The sequence below is a fragment of the Engystomops pustulosus genome, chromosome 5, assembly GCF_040894005.1.
Source record: "Engystomops pustulosus chromosome 5, aEngPut4.maternal, whole genome shotgun sequence".
NCBI lineage: Eukaryota > Metazoa > Chordata > Amphibia > Anura > Leptodactylidae > Engystomops > Engystomops pustulosus.
The window spans coordinates 178,369,992-178,387,534 of NC_092415.1; the positions used below are offsets into that span (position 1 = coordinate 178,369,992).

At 41.2% G+C, this 17,543-nt stretch overlaps 1 protein-coding gene across 5 annotated transcripts in view; it reads left to right on the top strand.

Moving 5' to 3' along the window:
- The window catches only part of DPP6 (dipeptidyl peptidase like 6), a 1,159,861-nt gene that overhangs the window by 884,452 nt on the left and 257,866 nt on the right, over positions 1-17,543 (top strand). For all 5 annotated transcript variants that reach the window (XM_072153926.1, XM_072153928.1, XM_072153925.1 and 2 more), the window contains one exon: positions 8,285-8,383. In XM_072153926.1, the coding sequence (XP_072010027.1) occupies positions 8,285-8,383 (99 nt within the window). The remainder of the gene's footprint in view (positions 1-8,284; positions 8,384-17,543) is intronic.

The window sequence follows — 17,543 nt, forward strand, 5'->3', positions numbered from 1 at the left end:
ATATAAATAAAGGAATTCATTAAATTAATGTATTACACAAAAAAAGTCCACCAATGGTCAAATAACTAAATACAACTGATAAATAAATTACAATAACCTGTAAAGAGGTAAAGAAGGTCTAGTCCTCAGAACCAGTCAAGGTATTTGCTTACAAACAAGTATTGCACATTACCCAGAGGAATAACAGAGGACAAGGGGCACATACACAAGTGTTATTTTATACATTCTACATTTTGGTTTTATTTGCATACTGAGGTCAATTCAGGTGCACTATTTATGTACTGAGATCAGTTCTGGTGCTATTTTTATAAACTGAGGTGGGTTCTTGTTCAGTATTTATGTACGGAGGTCAGTTCTTCTACTGTATCTAAGTACTGAGATGGTTCTGGGTGTGATATCCAGTACTGAGGTGAGTTCTGGTGCTGCATCTATTACTTAGGTCAATTCTGGTGCTGTATTTATATACTGAGGTGGGCTCTTGTTCATTATTTGTGTACTGAGGCTAGTTCTTCTGCTGTATCTATATACTGAGATGGTTCTGATGTGCTATCCAGTACTGAGGTGAGTTTTGGTGCTGTATCCAGTACTTAGGTCAATTCTGGTGCTGTATTTATGTACTGAGGTGGGTTTTGGTGCTGTATGTATGCATTAAAGTCAGTTCTTGTGCTGTATATATGTACTGCTGCCTCTTTCTCCATAGATAACTGTCAGTCCTGTGTAAAGTATGACACTGCCATACATGACACAGGACTGTCTGCTTACATGGAAGTAGAGGCAGCACAGATGTTGTGCTGATTTACATCATGTAACATTGGAGAAAACAGATTGAACCTACAATATTTCCTATACAGGAGAGGCCTTTAGACATATTCCACTGCTACCAGCCTAATACTAGGTCTAATAACCCCTATTTGTGATCACTGTTACATTGTGCTTGTTAAAGGGGTTTTCTCATGAAAGAAAATTCTCACATCCCAATCCCCTAGTGAAGTTAACACAATAAAGATCATTATAACGCATTACTTTACAATTTTGCTCAGTTTTATTGCTTTTTATCTCCTATCACTCCCTAGGCAGTTCAGTGCAAAATTCAAGGATGTGAGCGCTGCCTCTCTAAGCAGACACATTAGATCATAACACATAGAAAGAGATAGATGAGACAAATCAGAGATGATGAGATGCATGACATGCCTATTACACAGAGGCATGACAGAGACTGACAGACTTTTACACTCAGCACTGCTACATATCTGCTCTCATAGATGTACAGATGCACCGATGTTCCTGCCTCCCCCGTTCCTCTGATCACTTATATGCCTGTAGTTTGTAGCTTGCGGCTTCTCTTTCCTCACAATGTGCTGACAGGAAGTGAGTCAGCAAGTGTCAGTGTGAGTCACAGAGGAATCTAAGATAATGACCCGACCCTAAGTCAGAAGTTACAGGGAACTGAAATGAAATTGTGTACACCCGGACTGATAGAGACAGGGTGGACTTATATCTGTGAAATGCTGTATTTCAGTTAATAACAGTAAATTAGAGAATGTGTTATTTTGCTATCCTAAGTAGATATAAAAAACGTGGCTTTGTGGGAATAACCCTTTAATACAGGGGTCTCAAACTCAATTTACCTGTGGGCCGCTGGAGGTAGATTCTGGGTAAGGCTGGGCCGCATCAAGTTTTCCACACAAAATGCGCTTACAAAATATCATTATTCAGATTCAAATGTCATGGCGTCTCCCAGCGCAAGGAAAGCCCCATGCTGGGAGACGTGTACTCTCTATGAACGCGTCCTGTGCACCGAGGGGTCCCAAGCTCCTACCGCACTGAGCCCAGGACACTCCATCCCCCCCTCCCCCCCGGTACTTGCCTCCCATCGAAGAAGATGAAGTCGCCGCTCTGACCTGCACCAAGTGCGTTCAGAGCGGCGACTTCATCTTCTTCAAGTACCGGAGGGAAGGGGATTAACCGGTTACGGGCCCTTTCCTGTTTTTTCATGTCCATTTTTCACTCCCCACCTTCAAAAATCTATAACTTTTTTATTTTTACACGTAAGGAGCTGTGTGACGGCTTGTTTTCTGCGTAACAAATTGCACTTCATAGTGATGGTATTTAATATTCCATGCCATGTACTTGGAAGCGGGAAAAAAATTCCAAATGCAATGAAAATGATGAAAAAAACGCATTTGCGCCATTTTCTTGTGGGCTTGGATATTACGTCTTTCACTGAGCGCCCCAAATGACATGTCTACTTTATTCTTTGGGTCGGTATGATTAAGGGGATACCAAATTTGTTATAGGTTTATAATGTTTTTTACAAAAATTAAAACCTCCTGTACAAAAATTATTTTTTTGATTTTGCCAACTTCTGGCGCTAATAACTTTTTCATACTTTGGTGTACGGAGCTGTGGGTGGTGTCATTTTTTGCGAAATTTGATAATATTTTCAATGATATCATTTTTAGGACTGTACGACCTTTTGATCAATTTTTATAGATTTTTTATATTTTTCAAAATGGCAAAAAAGTGCCATTTTCGACTTTGGGCGCTATTTTCCGTTACGGGGTTAAACGCATTGAAAAAACGTTATCATATTTTGATAGATCGGGCATTTTTGGACGCGTCGATACCTGATGTGTTTATGATTTTTACTGTTTATTTATAATTATGTCAGTTCTAGGGAAAGGGGGGTGATTTGAAATTTTAGGTTTTTTTATTATCATTTTTTTTTTTTTAACTTTTTTGTATTTTTATTTATACTATTTTTCAGACTCCCTAGGGTACTTTAACCCTAGGTTGTCTGATCGATCCTATCATATACTGCCATACTACAGTATGGCAATATATGGGGATTTTCCTCCTCATTCATTACAATGTGCTATCAGCACATTGTAATGAAGAGGTTAAAACGAAATAGCCTCGGGTCTTCGGAAGACCCGAGGCTACCATGGAGACGGATCGCCGCCCCCCGATGACGTCACGGGGAGCGGCGATCCCAGGTAAGATGGCGGCGCCCATGCGCCGCTATCTTTTTGAGGCTGCCAACAGCTTTGCCGGCAGCCATCGCTGTGAAAACACCCGCGATCGGTACTAGCACCGATGCAATATGCAGCAAAGACTTACCGGCTATGGAGAGGGCTCAGCCCGTGAGCCCTCTCCATGCAGCGCGACCTGCCCTCTCCATGCAGGTGGGGGCCGCAAAATATTGTCCCGCGGGCCGCAGTTTGAGACCCCTGCTTTAATGCATGGATTGGTTATACATGCATTCACTTTAATTAAACTGAATTTCATTGGTCCCCCCTTGATCAATCAGATCATGTCACTAGTTGGGCCTCTCTTTGTATCCTATTTATCCATGCTTCTTCTAGGATAACAGTAAAGAATGCCTTGGAAAGGATCAGGCCTATTACTATCGCCCTTCCTCTTCTGAGTCTACAGATCACAGCATTTCAGTTCTGAGCAAGTAGACTTCTCCTATAATAGAGAAAACAATACTAACTTGAAAATTAATAGAGGGGTTCTGATTTTAAAAAAATGGCAATAAAAGCCACATTAACAAAAATAACATTTATAAGAAAAAAATTTCACCCACTTTAATTCTGATCATCTGCTGTATCCAAATATCTGAAGATCGAAAACCCACCATGTTAGAAAAGTAAACACAAGACCAATGAGGACCATCAGAGGATCTATTGGAGATCATCTTGTTTTTTTATTGTATAACTTTTACTGAAGTTAGTTTCATTTGTAAATTGGACAACTTCTTCCGGCTCTAAGTTCCCTTGCGTGTAGCCTTTCAGTATTCAGCTCATCCATTTTTAACGTATCTTGGTCTCATTAGCAGGTAACACAAACGTATACAGCAATGCACAAGGCACACTTACTGGGCTAGTATTGTGAGGGGAAAGAGTTGTGTGTTATCTAGCAAAAAGAAACTAGATAACCTAGACCGCAAAAACATAAAAATACAGTCACTCCTGTGACTTGGATAAGTATATGGAGATGGTGCTTGCACGACTAAATAAATCAGATATCAGCCTGATAAATGGGGCGATGTGCCTGTGCCTAGTTTCTGACCGATGGCCATTGGTGCCTGAATGTCCAGGCCAATTTTTGCAGTTCCGTTGCTCTTCTTTAATTGACGATATCTATGGAAAAGCTTCACATATCACAACAATTTTTACTTTGTTTTTTTTTTTTCATGACATGTGAGACTTTAACTTTATAGGCTAGTTTTATTAATTACATATTTTATACTTTATACAATTTGCTATTAGTTGCCGACATACAAATCTAGTGTCATATTAAACAAAAGAGTCCCCTTTGTTATATGTTATATTGTGCATTGATGTTTAAGAGAACCGGAGATATCCATTTTTAAAGTTACAATCAGGAATAGAAAGCTGTACATAAAAATAATTTTTTTAGTACAACTTTAAGGGTGGATATTTCAAGTTCTGATAAGCATTCATACACAATCCATACATCATGTTAAAGGGGAGATTCATCTGTTTAAAATGACATAGAAATTCTATGTGCCATGGTTCAGAAGATATGGACATTCAAAGTTGGTCATTGTCAAGACTTTTCTAAATGTCCATGGGGCATGTGCAAACTGGACATATATAGCCATATGGCAGTCGTGAAGGGGTTAAAATGCAGTAGTATTCTAGCATCAACAACAAGGTGTTATTTACCTTATTGCTTGTAAGTTTGTGTTGTGTTTCTTACATTTCTTCCTGAATTTGAGAGTCTTTGTATTGTGTTTTGTACATCTGAATTTGAGAGTCTTCTGGATGTGGGGGGTTTTCATTGGGTGTTAAGAGCTGAGAAAAAAATATCCACTTTGCTGTAAACCGAGGTGAGCCCAGACCGGTGGCTCTGACCCTATTCCAGATTCTGCTGTGGTGATGTCACCTGCCATTGATTTGTGACTAGTTTCAAAGGCTGTAGAAAGATTTGGGATCTAAACACAATGGGGCACATTTACTTACCCGGCCCATTCGCGATCCAGTGGCGCGTTCTCTGCACAGGATTCGGGTCCGGCCGGGATTTATGAAGGTAGTTCCTTCGCCGTCCACCAGGTGCTGCTGCTGCTGCGCTGAAAATCATCTCAACGCGCCGGAATGCACCACCTCGGACCAGGTGAAGGTAAGCGCTTCCCGAGCGACACTTTTTCGGTTTTTAAATGCGGCGGTTTTTCCGAATACGTCGGGTTTTCGTTCGGCCACGCCCCCCGATTTCCGTCGCGCGCATGCCGGCGCCGATGCGCCACAATCCGATCGCGTGCGCCAAAATCCCGGGGCAATTCAGGTACAATCGGCGCAAATCGGAAATATTCGGGTAACACGTCGGGAAAACGCGAATCGGGCCCTTAGTAAATGCCCCCCAATGTATGAAAACCCTATCAAGGGCTAAACACATGCAAAACAGCCTGTATAATGAAAAAGAAGCATGTGTCAAGTAGCCAAAAGACAAAATTTTATTCATTTAAGTTACCAACATAAACATAGAACAAACATCCATGGAGCAAAGATAAAAGCATTTAAAATGGATGCATGCCAGTGCACCCATAGGTGAGAGAACAACTGGAGCCTGACACCTGATATTGTCAGGTCATCCAGACCTGGGCCACCCACAATTGAATCCCACAAACACACTGGCTAGGATATATGAATATGTGGCGGCTGGGTATGTGTATACATCAACTGCAGTGGGATAACCACTAGCAGTGGGCTCAGCATGAAATGATGGAGATCTGTGCACTAATGGTGCAGAGTATCCCCTGTATCGTGGAGTGAGAAAAATTGCCCACAAAACACATACCGCCCAAGATAAGCCAATGCCTATATGTTACCAGCGAGTGTGGGATGGGGGTGAGGGCTCAGGAGAGTTTCAAAGGCTCACTGACTCCTTCTTCAGGGATAGTTATCACAGAAACTGGTTCACGATGTTATCAGCCACTACTGTGCTTATAGAAGCCATAGCAAAGATCCTACAGACTCTCCATTCCAAATATTTCTTAGTCACAAAAATGTTATTCTCTGGTTCATGATGTCAATTGTAGTGCAAGTAATGTTTTTAATGATTGTTGTATTTTTGAGTTATTTGCTTCCTTCCAGCCCTCACCATTGTCATGTGACTGTCAATACGACTAAACAATGGAAACAGGAATGAATAGGGGAACTGACTTGCTGTTAGATGATAAGATGAGGTGTCAATGAAATGACCAAGCAATGAATCAGAATGGGTCTAAGTTGACAAACATTTTGTGATTTGCTACATTGAAGATTGCAAAATTACCAGTGACTAAGTTGCATAGTGAAGCAGAATAGACAAAGAATAGTTCCAAAGTTTAGCACGGGTTTTACACACGGACAAAAGTTTGTAATGAACTAAAATGCCAAATAAAACTAAGCCAAAGGCAGAGATTTATCAGGTCTTGTACACCATATATGGTGATCCTTCTTCCGATGCAGTGCCTTTATACAGCACCGCATCAGAAGAAGATTGCAGGACATCGGGAACTGCAGGGGCAAGGCTGGGCTGTGTTATCACTGCCTAGCCCTGGCAATAACATCCGGAAACAGGAAAATCTCTGAAACCTTAGGCATCGGAGTCCAACATGGACCGAGGTATCTAAGATGTTGTGCTCTCTGCCACCCATCAACACCCTGAAGCTGTAATTGCAATGTGCCAATAGTCTTGCATGGCAGCCCAGGGTCAATTTGAGGACCCCAGGGCTGCCTGTGATGATCATATAGAAGTACCATATAAACATTTCAGCTAACACCTGCGATTGGAGATTCCTCTGTTTGCAGGTGTTAACCCCTTAAATGCCACGGTTGCGCAAGACTATGGCATGTAAGGGGCTTCTACACACCCCCTGTGGCACTTACTGGGGGGACCCGTGGCTCTAATGACAGCCCCGTTGTCTGCCAGTGCCCTGGGACAGAGCAATCTTCTCCACGAGCCAGATCCTAGCAGGAAGCTCCTGCCAGGGCTTCACTTTTTCAAGCCAACCTGTAAAAAAATCAAATTGATAACACTTAATAATGTATTTTTAATTAAAATAATTAATTAAATAAAGTAAACAGTGCATGGACCCATCAGCTTCTCAGACGTGTGCATGCAACTCCAGCAGGCTGCACACTGAAGATAGGGTAGGAGGTCTACAAAGAGGTTACTGGGGTGTGGAGTTTTGCTCCATGGTGCGGCTACCCCATGCCCCAGCAGATTCTTCATGTAATTTGTATATATACAAGATAAACTTTTTATCAAGATATTGGCTACTCAAGATTTTAATATAAAAAGCATAAGACTTGATCACAGTAAAGGAACCTGCCATCAGATCTACCTTATTAAGTACATCTGTGACAGTAGCTTTCCTTTAGATACATGTCTAAGCAGTTTGCACTTGAAAAAACATTCAAAGTCCGACAGAAAAATGGCACATGGGCTTTTGTAAATCTAGGCCATAGTTCTTTACTCATCCACACACATTTATATACTCTCTCTCACATACATACACATATAGAGCAAATACACATCACATATACACACACATACAGTATATATACACCATACACCATATACACATCACATAGATACGCACATACAGTGCCATATACTGATATACAGCATATATACACACATACAGTATATACACACCATATACACATCACATATACACACATACAGTGCCATATACTGATGTACAGCATATATACACACAAACAGTATAAACACACCATATACATGTACACATATAGCATACATAAATAACATATGCACATACATAAAAAGCATATATATATATATATATATATATATATATCATATATATGTACAGTGAGCAGCATAATATGTATATAATAGTGCACATTCTCCATTCTTTAGTGCTAGTTTGGATGACAGGGCCCCCTGACACCATGGGCCCCATAGCGGCTCCTATGGCTGCTACCACTGTTGTTACGCCCCTGGAGTAAAATATGGAGGGTGTTTAGACAGTGAAGTGTTAACAATGAATTAACTAAGGTGTGCATTATTATTGGCTGCCAGCTATCCATTACCGGACCCAGCTCATCCGTATAAAAGGCAGAATCTGCAGTAGAGGGGATGGAAGCTTCTTCTGTACAATGCACCATCAAACGTTCATTATTGCTTTCCAAATAAAATGACAAGCCTGACCGTTCCTATGTTTTTTCTATAACTAATTGTAATTCCTTGGCCGAGGCAGAGGATGAAAAATAACCTTATGTGTATTTGTGTTCTTTTTTTTTTCCAGTGGAAGATAATAGCCTGTCACTCAAAGCCAAGGTATCGCTACAAGATTTGGTCAGTGGAGAGTTTGCAATCCATGATACAGAAGCTAAATGGATAAATGGTGAGCCTGACACCGCGCTGCAGAACTTTGTCTATCAATCTTTCTATTAGTTTTTCCAAGTAGATAATGAAAGCAGCTTTATTATATCCTTGGCTAATAACCCAGTGCATTAAGATTGATGGACTTTTCGGGAAGATGTTGTGTGTAATATTTGACACACTCCTCGCTTTTTTTTTCTTGAGTCTTTTCATGCTAGTGTGTTTATCTTTCTTGGTGATAGGAAAAATAACTGGGGTAAAATACTGAAAAAATATTACAATTTTAGTTATTTGCCCTTTAAAATGCTTAACCTTTCAGGTCTACATTGTGATTTTGTTTAATGAGAACCTATCAGGATGATTTGGGACCCTGAACAACAAAGAGGTCCTTATTGACCATTGGTTTAGTGTCCCAAATCGCCCTTCATGAGTCCCACTTTGGCTGTGATTAAAAAAAAAAATACTATATACTTACCTAGTAATAAGTCAGAAGAGGCAATTTGGACCCATCTCTAGTTCTCCCCATGGCAGTTCTGCAATGAAGCCGGAGTGCTACACTCTTACTGCATTGCGCATGCACTGTAACTGCAACCTGCGCAATAAAGCTGTGATGTAGTACTCCGGCTTCACTGCGCTACTGTGCTGGCACGCAGAGCACCAGACCAAGGAAAGTATAAAGTTTTTTATTGTAATAGCTGTCAAAGAGGGACTTACTAAAGGGTAATTTGGGACACAAAACTATTGGTCCATAAGGACTTGTAGGTGGTTTAATCTCCCAAATCGCCTTTAATGAAAATCTACCACTAAAATCCATCATGACACTTACTCATAGATCCTGGCATCGTGGCTGTGGTAATCCTAAATTATATTTATTATCCATGGCCTCCTTTCTTCTAAGATCAACTTGTAACATTATGCTAATGAGTCTGAATGGTTACCCTAGCCTCACAGTGGTCTGGGTTTATCGGCTCTTAAATTGTCTCACCTCCCCCAGCAGGAAATAATCGCTACATAAGTGCTCAGGAAGGAGGGTGGAAGGTCACACTGTGTAAGGCTACATGCACACTGCTGCTGTCCGTCGCCCCGTAGCACGGCGGGCACACGGCAGCGCGCGGGAAGAGGAGGAGGAGGTGAGCACAGCTCACCCCGCCCCTCTCCATAGGAACATATGGGCCATGGTGCCATAATACGGGAAAAGATAGGACATGTCCTATCTTTTCTGGGGTACGAGAGGTACGGTGCCGCACGATGCCGTGAGCCCATAGAAGTATACGGGGGACGTATATTGGCCATATATACGTCAGCCGTATATATACATCCCCCATACATGTGTGTGAATGCAGCCTAAGTCTATAAATTTCAGAGGAGCTAGGGTAGTCCCACATGATTTTAAAAGTTGATTTTAGAAGAAAATAGGCTTTGGATATCAAATATAAGATGAGAGAGGGTTATATAAAAAATTTCCAGTGCAATTGGAGCAACTTTAACTCGAGCATAATAGATTCAAATTCAAACCACACCATTTGAAAGATTCTAAATTTGGATGCTTCACTCCTCTCTTATTCTTGGCATTATCCAGTTTTTTTAATCTACGCTGTGGGTGTGATTAGATTTTGCCAATCCTTGAGACCCATGAAATAAGCTAAATCTACAATTCTGGGGGGGGGAAGAAAAACTGGCACAAATTAGACAGACTTAGTGTGTCATTTGTCTTAGTTTCACTGTGTTCACTGTTGTCCAAAACGGTTGTGTGCATGGGACCTTAAGGTAAATGTCCCCCATGTTGCTGGTGAAGATATTTGTGTAATATTTGAAAAAACACATTTGTAGCCTAAGAAGCTTAGAAGTCTGAAGTTAATTGCTTTGTACAATGTGTGTGGACTCATTATGTGAAGTGTCACATGCTCACTACAATTGTTGATTTTATATTCTCTATTGTGTCGACTCATACAATTAAATATAATGAACAGCGCTTAACAAGTGCTTTTCTTCCTGTTCCATTTTGGCTTTGAAAGTGCCCCTAATAATTTGAAGAGTGTATTTTGATAGATAGGAAGAAAACAACATACTTTCATTCAATTAAACAAGAATTAATAGAACATACTTGTTATTATTATTATTGCTCTTTTTTGGCTGTCTAGTATTGACATTGAGTTTATTTTTGTGTTAAATAACTGCCACCATTTTTATGCATTGACAGTGATAATCTTCTTATATTTTTTATCTATTGCCTCCTTCATTCTCAAATCAACTTTGTTGATGGTCTCCTTCGAAATTAATGATGCTAATGAGCCAGAAGGTGGGTGTTACCAGATCGCCTTCATGCTGTAGCTTCACAGGCTTTTTCACTGCTCGCTCAGCACTTCCCTCTTTCTGATGTAAAGTTGTTGTAAAGAGGAAGAGGAAGTTTCAGCACACACTGGGAGGGGGGAAGTGCTCCTGCACAGTGTAACAGCGTGTGAAGATATAGTATGGAGAAGCTCTAGTAGTGTCCCTTTTGGATCACTAGCATAATTTTAAAAGTTGATTTCACAGGAAAGGAGGCCATGGATAACAAATAAAAGAAGATTACCACAGTCCCGGTGCCTGGATCTATGAGTAACCGCCCCTGGTTTATCATGATGGATTTTGATGGTAGATTTCCATTAAATAATGCACATAAAAAATACTAGATGAACGTGCAACTCATCAATTATTTAAGTTTAACTTTGATTTGATCAGAATTAGCTTACAGCGACATTCCTGAAAATGGCTCATTAGAAAGATATACTAAAGATAAAGCAAACTATAGGAAAGGTCATGTTCTTACTGGTGACTGTATTTGTGGGTAATCTGCTCCATGCTGGTCCTCCCATGCATCATGTGACCAGCATTTAGACTCGCAAATTGAGTCTTGTATGTGGAGCCAGTTTTTCTATTAAAGGAAACCTACCACTTGAAGTGGCAGGTTTCCGATGGCAATACCGGGCACCAGCTCAGGGTGAGCTGGTGCCGGAGCTTATTTTAGTTAGTGTTTTAAACCGCGGTATCGCGGTTTAAAACACTTTTTAAACTTTATAGCCGGCGCAGGCAGGTACGCGCTCGGCGCTTACCGTGCGCGCGGCTACATAGGAAGTGAATGAGAGCCGCGCGCACGGTAAGCGCCGAGCACGTACCTGCCTGCACCGGCTATAAAGTTTAAAAGGTGTTTTAAAACGCGATACCGCGGTTTAAAACACTAACTAAAGTAAGCTCCGGCACCAGCTCACCCTGAGCTGGTGCCTGGTATTTCCATCAGAAACCTGCCACTTCAAGTGGTAGGTTTCCTTTAAGACAGACTACAGGTTATGTGGTCCTTGGATGATAGAGTCACCAAGGGCCTAGTATGGCAAAATGACAAAAATTGTGAGGATTCTTCAAAAATTTGCAGAAATCAAAAATTGTATACTGTATACTTATATGTAATTATTACAAATATGTCCTGTTGTATATGAATATATCTGTTTATACTAGAATGATATGCTTATAAAGAATACTAATTCAATTGAGATTTTAAGATACATAAAATCCTCTCATATGAGATGCAGCACAACTGCTGTCTGAGAGTCCAATCATGGATAGAGAACATTTAAAGGGGTTTGTCACTTACGGTACATAATTGATATTTGTGTAATAAAAAGTTCTATAATTTTCTGATATACTTTCTGTATCAATTCTTAATGGTTTTCTAGATCTCTGCTTGCTGTCCTTCTGTAGATGGCTATTTTGTTTACTTCCAGTGGATATAATCTGTTCATGTAGCACACAGCTCCTACAGTATTACTCTCACTAAGAATAACGGCTTGTGCGCCTTCATGTTTATCACATTACATGGACAGATAATACCCACTGTAAATAAGTAGGAAAGCTTTCTATTGAAGCAAAGCAAGCAGAGATCTAGAAAACGGCGGGAATATAACTTTTCCTTACACAAACCATATCAATTATTTGCTGCAAGTGGCCAACCTCTTTGAGGCTTAGTTTAAAGGAAATCTACCACCAGGATCAGGCATTGTACACCAAGCACACGGACATACTGCTGTGTGCCCTCTGTGGCAGGATCTTCTTATGCCATAATTTTCAAGAAAAAAAAAAGGCTTTAATAATTATAGAAATGAACCTGAGGGACTCTAGGCTCCATTAACACCTACGGAGCCCAGAGACCCTCGGGCTCATTAAATTTTTCATTTAATTTAAGAATTTAATTCTTAAAGCCTTTTTTTCTTAAAAATACAGACATAAGAAGCTAAAAGAAGAGCAGATCCTGCAAGAGCGGGCACACACCAGTATGTCAGTGTGCTTATTTTATAATTCTTCATCCTGGTGGTAGATGTGCTTTAAATAATACAGAAGCTGTGGATTTCCGTCCAGATGTAGATGTTGGAATTTTCTATCCTGGGGCATTCCCCTGTAATGTCAGAGCACAGCATTCTAAGTGGGCTTATAAGGCTAAATTCACACTACCGGTCCTACCCTCCATTCCTTCCGTACATTAAAAAAGTGAAAAATTGGAAGTTTAACATATGCGTTAAAAACGTCCATTAAATAGAGCAGGGGTCAGGAACCTTTTTTGCTGAGAAAGCCATAAACGCCACATATTTTAAAATGTTATTCCGTAAGAGCCGTACCATATGCACATGCCCCCCAGTAGATAGGTAGCCACAGCAAACGCCCCCCAGTAGATAGGTAGCCATAGCACACGCCCCCCAGTATATGGGAGTATGTGCTGTGGCTACCTATCTGTCTGAGAGCCAATGCAGCCACCAAAAGAGCCACATCTGGCTCCCGAGCCATAGGTTCCCTACCCTTGGAATAGAGGAACTAACTTCCTGTGCACTCATAAGGTGCTGTGTTAGGTGGAGATGATGACTGTTGGAATATATATATATATATAACTTTTTCTGAATAAATTATGCAAATACGTAGTTAGAAAAGTTGTACAAAAAAATGTGTAATTATAAGAATAATCTCAAAATTGGTTGTTATCCTTACATACAGGTATAGTAAGAGGTTCCTGTAGAATAAAGGTTATCATTTTACAACTGGAGCAATCATTTACCACTGAGCAGTAAAGTGAACTTAGCCATTAAATGGTTGTAATAAAGAGTAAACGCCTGTATGAAGCATTTAATCACACGTTGCGGTAATGAAATTGTTATGCTTATTTCATCACGCCCCTTCCTTTTGTACATACTATGCTATTTTTCCGTTGCCTTAAGTTTCCGCACTTCTATTTGATATGGATATTAAATTCTGCACAGCACAATACTGGAAGTGCTCGGCACAGCTTCCCGGGCTCTCCATTATTATTGTATTGCCGCGTCTTTTGTTGGTATGAAAGAAAGATAATCGAGAGTTGGGAAGATTCAATTCCCGTATAAATATATAGATGTACATATATAATGCCTTGATCTATCTACCTTGTCTATTCATGTACCGTAGAACATTGTGCTTTCCATAAATTTTTTTATCGTTTTTTCGATATCTGGTAGATCCCTTGGAGCTTATGGGTTTTGGTGAATAGCTTTTCTTTTCGTTTTTCATTATTTCATTAGCTCATTCCATGTAAATGCTCTTTTGCCTCTAAAATCTCTCATCTTTTGCAGTTTCTCTGCATTTAATTAGACCTTTGCCACCTTTTTCCTTTTCATTCGCTGTGATAGCATCCACTGTCATTGTGACAGCGATGGTGTTTACGCATCCCCCTCAGATGCTTCTTAGAGCGCTGCTTTTCTTCACAGCCTGTTATTTTGTATTGTGTAAGCCTTGTAACATCTCCAATGATCCATCTTACTTTGTCAGTTTTGGTACCGTGTGTGTCAGATGATTTATATGTCTTTTAGGCATGTTTCCTACCTACCGCTTCCTCATTACGCAGTTCATTTTCTATCTCTGCCAATTTAATGGATGAGCTGTTTGTTTGATAGATAATGATAGCATCATGTAGCCTTTGATCTTCTTACTTAGTCCCTAAATATTTCGTAGCGATTTGATGACTTATTCCTTGAAATGATGAATCAACAAGATCTCTAATGCCCACTTTTAAACAAAACATAACATCCGATATGCTGACCTGTCTGTTGGTCTTTAACTGGTTATAGTCAGATGATTTATAATTAGAGATGAGCGAGCACTAAAATGCTCGGGTCCTCGTTATTCGAGACAAACTTTTCCTGATGCTCGAGTGCTCGTCTCGAATAACGAGCCCCATTGAAGTCAATGGGAGACTCGAGCATTTTTCAAAGGGACCATGGTTTGGGAATAAAATGTGTTATTTAATTGAAAAAGAATGTCTTCTGATAAGTTAGCAGATGTATGCAAACATCTGCAATCTATTCTTCACTGTTCCCCGTGTATATTATCTCCCGACAAGTCTGCAGATGTGAAGAACAGTGAAGAATAGAATAAAAACAGTGAACACAGTGAACACAGGATCATTTAAGTGAAAAACACAGTGAAAAACACAGTGAAGAATAGATTACAGATGTTTGGCACATCTGCTTACTTGTCGGGGTGATACGCTGTCCCGGGATCCGCTCCTCTTCTTCCACTGAAGTCTCCCCGTGCTGCCCGATGTCTCCCCGTGCTGCCCGATGTCTCCCCGTGCTGCCCGATGTCTCCCCCGTGCTGCCCGATGTCTCCCCCGTGCTGCCCGATGTCTCCCCGCGCTGCCCGATGTCTCCCCCATGCTGCCCGATGTCTCCCCCGTGCTGCCCGATGTCTCCCCGCGCTGCCCGATGTCTCCCCCGTGCTGCCCGATGTCTCCCCGTGCTGCCCGATGTCTCCCCGCGCTGCCCGATGTCTCCCCAGTGCTGCCCGATGTCTCCCCCGTGCTGCCCGATGTCTCCCCCGTGCTGCCCGATGTCTCCCCCGTGCTGCCCGATGTCTCCCCCGTGCTGCCCGATGTCTCCCCCGTGCTGCCCGATGTCTCCCCCGTGCTGCCCGATGTCTCCCCGTGCTGCCCGATGTCTCCCCGTGCTGCCCGATGTCCCCCCCGTGCTGCCCGATGTCTCCCCCGTGCTGCCCGATGTCTCCCCCGTGCTGCCCGATGTCTCCCCGTGATGCTTGATGTCTCCCTGCTGCCGTTCCGCGCATATCTTCCGACAAGTAAGCAGATGTGCCGAACATCTGTAATCTATTCTTCACTGTGTTCTTCACTGTCTTTTTCACTTAAATGATCCTGTGTTCACTGTTTTTATTCTATTCTTCACTGTTCTTCACTGTGTTTTTTTAATTAAATGCTCGATCTCGAGCAGGGGAAATACTCGTCCGAGCAACGAGCCGTTTCGAGTACCTTAATACTCGAACGAGCATCAAGCTCGGACGAGTATACTCGCTCATCTCTATTTATAATATATTATTTTATTACAAATTGGAAAATGCTTCACAATGGGATATGCTTGATATCATCTTACCAAAAAGATGAAAAAAAAAAAGAAAACTTAGATACACAGGTAGATAAGTGTTGGACATTAGCAAATATATTAGTTAAAGGGGTTTTTCGGGAATATGAACATATTGATGGGCTTTGCGAAAGTAGGCAGTTATATTTAAGATGGCCATCATCTAAATCTGAAAGTCCCATGATCCTTCAGTTCTCAGTAACAGCTCCTCCCTCTTATGCTCTGCTCCCAGTGATGATGTAACAGACTGTCCTGCTCTGTTACCATAGTAATAATGTGTAACTGCCATCACTGCACATTACCGCATGTCTTACCACAACACTGGCCATACTGGATGCACTGCAACCAACCCACTACAGCCAAACATAGTGATGATCACATGACCTGTCCAGGCAGGTGCAGGACATGTGATTTGGACATGTGACCAATGGCCATTTTCTTTCCTGTGTCTCCCCCACAGGGACAAAGTCTCAGGACTTATTAAAGAGCCAGTAGCATTTTAATTATTTATTACAGTGTATGTCCACAACATTTTTCTGATAAAAAATAGAAATTTAAAATAGAAACCAATTACATATTTGCTTATATTTTAAAGACCCATTTTAATATGAACTATGCTTATTCCCAGAATACATATCACAGAATATGCTGATGTCAATACCGTTGTCAATTGTGGTCAGAAACTCACTGAAATAACAGAATTATATAGATAAAACATAACTTTTATTCGGACGTCTTAAAAATCAAAATGGACGGGGCACAACCAATAAAAAAGAGCCACTGTTACACATCCTCTGCCATGACTCCTCAAGTATTGTGGAAGAACTAGATGGGTGAAATCAACAGTACCCTCTCTCACCACTAGGTGGTGTATAGGTCAGGGACCACCACCAATATTGGCAATATGGTGGAGACAGGGATGATTAGACCCACTTTTTCTAGATCCACTATTACATCGTTACTGGTTCAGTCAGAGTTGTTAAGTGTGCGTCTACAAAACCCTCTTACTGGTGAATGGTAGGTGTATGTGATGGCTAGAGTCTCCTCTTATTCGGATATAGGCTAGCTAGAGCCAATATGATATATGATTGTAAATCCGACGCCTTCTATTACCACTAGGTGTCACACATACACCCCTATAATATCAATCACTCAGTCACCACACATCACTAGGAGACGCAGTGGCGTCCAGGATGAGCAGAGCGCACCCGTCTCACTAGGAATTCAGTGGCAATGTAACCTCATTGATTGTACAGTTTATGGCATCCCTCAGTTTTCATGTCTTCACTGGGGGAGCCCATCATGCACCAGAAAATAAAGATGTCCTGTAACAAGGGTAGAGATAGTAGAATATATAAGTAATCAGTGTTCATGCACCCTTAGGACTCAACCAGCACTCGTACACAGTGTATATTCAGATGCACAACATGCCCTGTCTAGTGCAGTATCTCAATATGCACGCATTCTGAAGATAGCTCTCACACGTACATTTGGATCCTCTGCACACTCAGTTTAGGCTTCGGATGCAAGAACATATGATACTATGTATTGTAATCAATGCATCTCCTGTCCTCATGGGTGCATTTGATATTTATGCATCCCACTACGTCTAGCTAATCTAGGCACATATGATGATTCTGTGCACTATTGAGATCTCATCTACTTCTTATCTCATCTCTACGCGTTTCCCCCACAATGTTGTTGGGTCCATCAGGAGATATATGGACATATAATGTAGAATCAGTGGATAGCTAACAAAAT